This window comes from Tarenaya hassleriana, unplaced genomic scaffold, assembly GCF_000463585.1.
Source record: "Tarenaya hassleriana unplaced genomic scaffold, ASM46358v1 Cleome37, whole genome shotgun sequence".
Taxonomy (NCBI): Eukaryota; Viridiplantae; Streptophyta; class Magnoliopsida; order Brassicales; family Cleomaceae; genus Tarenaya; species Tarenaya hassleriana.
This window is the reverse complement of record NW_010966725.1, coordinates 908756-915507: the sequence shown is the minus strand read 5'-3', so window position 1 is coordinate 915507 and position 6752 is coordinate 908756. Positions and strand designations below refer to the sequence as shown.

At 37.5% G+C, this 6752-nt stretch overlaps 2 protein-coding genes across 2 annotated transcripts in view; both read left to right on the top strand.

Annotated features, from left to right (window-relative positions):
• Positions 1-104: 104 nt before the first annotated feature.
• Positions 105-2283, top strand: LOC104822685 (L-ascorbate oxidase homolog). Its single transcript, XM_010553988.1, has 3 exons — positions 105-452; positions 574-1686; positions 1831-2283. The coding sequence occupies exons 1-3, from the start codon at positions 202-204 to the stop codon at positions 2126-2128; spliced, it is 1662 nt and encodes a 553-aa protein (XP_010552290.1). The 5' UTR covers positions 105-201; the 3' UTR covers positions 2129-2283.
• Positions 2284-6613: 4330 nt separating this feature from the next.
• LOC104822781 (scarecrow-like protein 18) overlaps positions 6614-6752 on the top strand; it is a 1799-nt gene continuing 1660 nt past the window's right edge. Inside the window, exon 1 of the mRNA XM_010554128.1 lies at positions 6614-6728. Coding sequence (XP_010552430.1) covers positions 6614-6728 — 115 coding nt within the window. The remainder of the gene's footprint in view (positions 6729-6752) is intronic.

Below are 6752 nucleotides of genomic sequence, written 5' to 3'. Positions count from 1 at the left end.
GAGCGTAATGAGAGGTCCAAAAGAAGACGAGAAATTCAAGGAAACTGTAGTGAATCTCCCGCCTTATAAAAACTCGCCCGACACGAGGGTGGAACTTCAGACATCCAAACCCTAAATCACAATAAATAAACAAAAATAAGCCAAAATAATAAAAAAGAAGAAAATAAATAAATCGGGAAACCCATTTGTTTGTTTATTGTAATGGGAGGGGTGAAATTCGTGGCCGCGGTGATATGTATGGTGGCGGCGGCTACGGTGGTGGTTCAAGCTGAGGACCCTTATTTCCACCACGTGTGGAACGTGACGTACGGAACAGCCTCCCCTCTCGGAGTTCCACAACAAGTCATTCTCATCAACGGCCAGTTCCCCGGCCCCAACATCAACTCCACTTCCAACAACAACATCATCATCAATGTCTTCAACAACCTCGACGAACCCTTTCTCTTGACCTGGTATATATGAATATGTATATATATATTTATGTTGTTTGATTTCGTTTTAAAATGGCTCAAAGGTAAGATCTAGGTATCGAGTTTTTTTGTGGGTCGATTTCTGATTTCTGTATCTTTCTAGGAATGGGATCCAACATAGGAAGAACTCGTGGCAAGATGGGACAGCGGGCACGATGTGTCCGATCCCACCGGGCTCGAACTTCACTTACCATTTTCAACCAAAGGATCAGATCGGAAGCTACTTCTATTACCCGACCACGGCCATGCACCGAGCCGCCGGTGGCTTCGGTGGCCTCCGAGTCAACAGCCGTCTCCTCATCCCCGTCCCTTACGCCGACCCAGAGGACGATTACACCGTCCTTATCGGCGACTGGTACGCTAAGTCCCACACCGCCTTGAAGAAGTTCCTCGACAGCGGCCGCTCCCTCGGCCGGCCCGACGGTATCCTCATCAACGGAAAGTCCGGCAAAGGGTCGTCCGGCTCCGATGCCCCGCTCTTCACCATGAAGCCCGGCAAGACATACCGTGTCAGGATCTGTAACGTCGGGATCAAGACATCTCTCAATTTCAGAATCCAGAACCATAAGATGAAGCTTGTCGAGATGGAAGGATCGCACGTTCTCCAGAATGACTACGACTCTCTCGACGTCCATGTCGGGCAATGCTACGGAACCATCGTGACCGCGGACCAAGATCCTAAAGATTACCTCATGGTTGCTTCTTCGAGGTTCTTGAAGTCAGTCATCAGTACCACCGGTGTTCTCCGGTACGACGGTGGGAAAGGCCCGGCCTCGTCGGAGATCCCGGCTGCTCCGGTCGGGTGGGCGTGGTCGTTGAACCAGTTCAGGTCATTCAGGTGGAACCTGACGGCGAGCGCGGCCAGGCCGAACCCTCAGGGGTCATACCACTATGGGAAGATCAACATCACTAGGACCATCAAATTCGTCAACACCCAGGGAAAGGCCGATGGTAAGCTCAGGTATGCGTTGAGCGGCGTCTCTCACACCGACCCAGAGACACCGGTGAAGCTGGCGGAGTACTTTGGAATGGCCGACAAGGTGTTCAAGTATAACATCATCTCCGACAGCCCCACCTCCGACCAGACCAAGACCATCAAGATCGAACCCAACATCCTCAATGTCACTCACCGCACTTTCGTCGAGGTCATCTTCGAGAACCACGAGAGGAGCGTCCAGTCCTGGCACATCGATGGTTACGCTTTCTTCGCCGTCGCGTAAGTAAAAATCTCATTTTCTTGAACCGCAAGCTAGCCACATCAAGATCCAACTTAATTTCTTGCCAAACAATCAAAAAACTAAGGCATCCATATTCTCTGTGTCTCTGATACATACATACATACGGATATACATATATACAGGGTGGAGCCGGGGACGTGGACCCCAGAGAAGAGGGAGAACTACAACCTGCTGGACGCGGTGAGCAGGCACACGGTGCAGGTGTTTCCGAAATGCTGGGCGGCGGTCTTGCTGTCATTCGACAACTGCGGAATGTGGAATGTCCGGTCGGAGAATATGGAGAGGCGATACCTGGGGCAACAGCTTTACCTAAGCGTTCTCTCCCCCGAGTCTTCCCTCAGAGACGAATACAACATGCCTCAGAACAGCCTCCAGTGCGGTCTCGTCAAGGGCTTGCCCAAACCTCAGCCTTATGCCTGAGCCTAATTCATTTTATTAATTACCCCAAAATTATTACAAAAAACAACGACGTTAAACTAAGCAAAAAGAGGATACAACGAGTCTTCTTTTTTTTTTTTTGTTCTTTTAATTTTGATCTTTGATTATTTTGTATTTTGGATCTTATTTAAAGTTATTATGGATTTTTTTTAAAGGATGTAAATGGCTTATTCATATATACATGAATTTGACATGTATGTATGTATATGTCCATCTTTCCCTCCCAACGGTTTTTTTTTTCTTTTCTCAAACGATCGCATGATTATAATCATTTTTTTTTTCTTTATTGTTGTTTCTCATATTGTAACACATGAAAGTTGCATGAAAATAAGCAGATATCTCATTTGTCTGAATTCTTACCATACACACATTAGTTACCAGTTTTACCCAGAAAAAAAAATCCTGAAACAACATACATATGTATATATATATATATTTCCTTTACCGTGCCCTAAACTATGGAATTGAATAGAAATTGTAAAATCAATTAAGTTAAATAATTTTATTACCAGATAAATTATCCATATTCGTGTGAAACCGAAGATTGGGCATGGAACAAATGGGCCTAATTATTTGAGTTTTAAGCCCAACAATTACGTGTTATTTACGTCACTAGATATCGTACTACATGATTTTTCATGCAATCTAAAGGGGAAAAAAAAATAACCAACTCATATTCTATTTTTACCAATCTCATATTCGCGACTATACTTCTTGACTCGACTATCTCTCTTTCACACACATATATATATATATATATATGCATATACTCATATTCAAATTATACAGTGGGATTTAGAAACGTATAATAAATAATCTTATAAAATAATCAAATTTGATGCAATATTTTATAATGAAAAAAAAAATCTATACCCGTATCGTATGTATCAGAAAAACATACAGAAAACAGACATCCAAATTATTATAAAAACAAAACAAAAGCTGATATGAACGATAGCACATCGCCTATATGCAGCTTGCTATTATATTGATTTTTTGCATGAGAAAGAAAAAAAAAACTAAGAGGATAAGGGCGTTGACACGTGCGAAAGGATCTTGACGTGCACGTGCGTGGCGCGTGGGGAACAAAAGGAGTGGAAACGGTAAGGTTTTTCCGTGTTATCTTTTTTTTTTCCCCCAATCTTTTGTACTCTTTCTCTATTTAATAATTTTCTTTATGGACCCCACAGTCGAGAATTACCCCAAATTTTATTCCACATTATTTTTATCATTCAATTGAAAAATTAGGATTCATCAACTTATGCTGAAGAAGAATCTTTGCTGCACATATATATATAGATATACTTACACCTATATATACACCGTATATTCTGTCTTAGTAATCTTTCAGATTATTCTAAAAAGGCTATATGATTAGATATGATTATTATTATTATTATTATTTTCAAAGGAAATTAAATTAGCATATTAGTTGATTAGGAACAGAAAGAATGTTGGTATAATAAATAGAAAGAGGGAGGAGAGGTCATATTCCTCAATGTCCCATCGCTTATAAAATAATAATAATAATAATAATAATAATACGACAAAAGGCAAAAGTGTCAGCCTTCGTCCAATCTTTTGGGTTAAGCCTCCCTGCCTCATTTATTTCTTTGCGTGCTCCCTCTTCCTCTCCTCTCTTTTCTCAATATTATTTTAAGAAACTCAATAAATAAAATAAATAAATTATTTCTTATGTGAACGGACTATTATAAAAAAAAAATGTCACATGGAATCTTCTCTATCCATTTACCTTAACCTAATTGCATCTAATACCAAGCTAAATCCTTGCAAATTTGTGTCTGTTTGATTTAAGAGAGAGATATAAATAATTTTCTGTTATTTTATTCAAATTTGAAATACATATATATATATATATGTATATCGAGTTAGAAGTAATATTCTCAAAGATACCAATAACAACAAAATAATCAAACCAAACTGAAACTAAACCTTGTAAATTAAAAAACCATTGATTTAAGAATATTGCTAATATCACCATATAGTGATATCGTTTGAACAAATAAATTGTAAGAACCATAACCTAAAAATACAAATATCTTCTAAAAAATCAGCCATACAATTTTTTTTAAAAAATAATTTTTCTCCTATATTTATTATTAGATACCATCATCATAACCTCTTTGGAATAAAATTAAATAACTTGTAGATTTTAACTTGACATGAATGTTAACCCTCGAGTTGTCATCCTAAATAATTTTCGGTCGAAGAAGTGACTTCTTTATCTATTTATATATATATTCATTGAAGTGACAATATGTATATATATATGTATATATGTATGTATGTGTGTGATGGTCACTTTGGCTCAATTTAATGGCATAAATGACAAGACTTGGATGTAACAAATAAAGTGCTTAATTTTTAGTGCAAAATTATGGGATCTCTGTGTTGTTACAGAACCAAAAAAAAAAAAAAGGCACATCTAATTCTTTTGTCCTTTTTGTGGCCTTACCAACTCCTAATTATTGCTCATTTAATTACCTCCCCTCCTCCCATTATTAATGGATCTCTAGCCCAATATGTTTATTTTGATGCTAATAATTAAAAATTAAATCATATCGAATTTATTCACTATGATATCCAGACATTTATATATATGACGGTGCATTTATATATCATACGGCGAGATGCTCCATATATCATACATAGACATAGTAGTCTAAAGATGCCCAATAACCTCTCCATTTCAAGAAAGATTCTATAACTCAATGTGAGAGTTTATATGTGCCTGCCTATAGGCATGCACTATAAGTTACTATAACATATATATATATATATATGTATGTGTGCGAATATGTATATATATATAGAGAGAGAGAACTCTCGCTTGAAGGGGGTTGATGAGAGATCTTTTGCATATCGTTTCCATTTTGGTAAATCCGATAAGTGAAAAAGGTAACAGGAAGCGTTTTGGGGAATAGCTTTTCGACTTCACAAGCAAAGTTACTCCGTTTTATTATTATTATTATTATTAATTGTTATCATTATTATTATTCTTTTTGACATATCCCAAGATTTCCAGATTCCCCCTTTTTTCTTTAATATTTTGTTGTATTTTAGTTTTTTCATGAACCAAAAATCCCTCTTTTTTTTTTAAAAAAAAAGATTGGTTGCATAGGCACTTTCCTCTGCACCGGAATCTCCCATGAGAAAAGCCCATTTCTACTCATTAAATATATAATCCTACAAGCATAAATTCTGCAACTGGCCATATAATCAATTGCCACAGTGGCCCACATGCATCGACTCAGATTCATCCAACGCAATATGTATGTATGTATGTATGTATGTATGTATGTATGTATGTATGTATGTATGTATGTATGTATGTATGTATGTATGTATGTATGTATGTATGTATGTATGTATGTATGTATGTATGTATGTATGTATGTATGTATGTATGTATGTATGTATGTATGTATGTATGTATGTATGTATGTATGTATGTATGTATGTATGTATGTATGTATGTATGTATGTATGTATGTATGTATGTATGTATGTATGTATGTATGTATGTATGTATGTATGTATGTATGTATGCACGTACGTATGTACATGCACTCGCCGCTCACAATCTTGCGTGTGTAAAAACACAATGTATGAGGCTAATATAATATGCACAGCTTTCAGCCTCTGGTATATTCACATATATATATATATATATATATGTATACATATGAATATGATACAATACACTTAAATTTAAAGTTAAGTTACTATATATGTTGGTGCAAAACTATATCTTCACAATAGGCACGTTTTTTTGTTGTTGTTGTTGGACAGATTTAACTTGTCCCTTGTAAATTGGAATAAGACCAGTAACATGTTTTGACATTTGAAATATCCGGCCATATATATTACGATAGTATAGAGAAATCCATTAGCTCCTGGTTAGAGGAGCAACTATAATATATTTCAAATGGTCAGTCCACATCATTATGATATTGTAATTAAAACGAATATTCTGAATGCTATATAATCATAATTAATATCAGAAAACGATAACTGTAATCGCGTTGGAGAGTTCAGATGAGAAACCCGGGGTTTGTTACTTTTCTACTAAAAGTGTATACATATATATACATGTATGCGTGTGTACAGATCTAACTCATTGATTTTTCCTTCGTTTGGTCGGTCCACACGTTCATATCTATCCATAGATGATACGCATACATTGATACATGTATACACAGACGCACACATGCCGCTGTTCGTGTATATATATATATATATATGTATGAATTGAATAATCATATTCTATATACCTTCAGGTAAAGGGATTATTATTATTAGCCTTGAAAGGGACTCACTTTCAAGAGAGAAGAGAGAGAGAGAGAGAGAGAGAGAGAGAGAGATCTCATCACATGAACCAAAGGCTCATCGGATCTTTTCAAATGCTCCACTCCCTGAAATCGTCAAGCTCCTCTTCCCACCACGATGACGACTCCACCGACGTCGACGCCGACCCTCCGCCGCATATTTGGCTCTCCTCCTCCGCCGCCGCCGGAGCTCCCCACCGCCTCCTTTTCAGCGCCGCCGAGCTCGTGGCTCAGTCCGACTTCTCCTCGGCCCACCG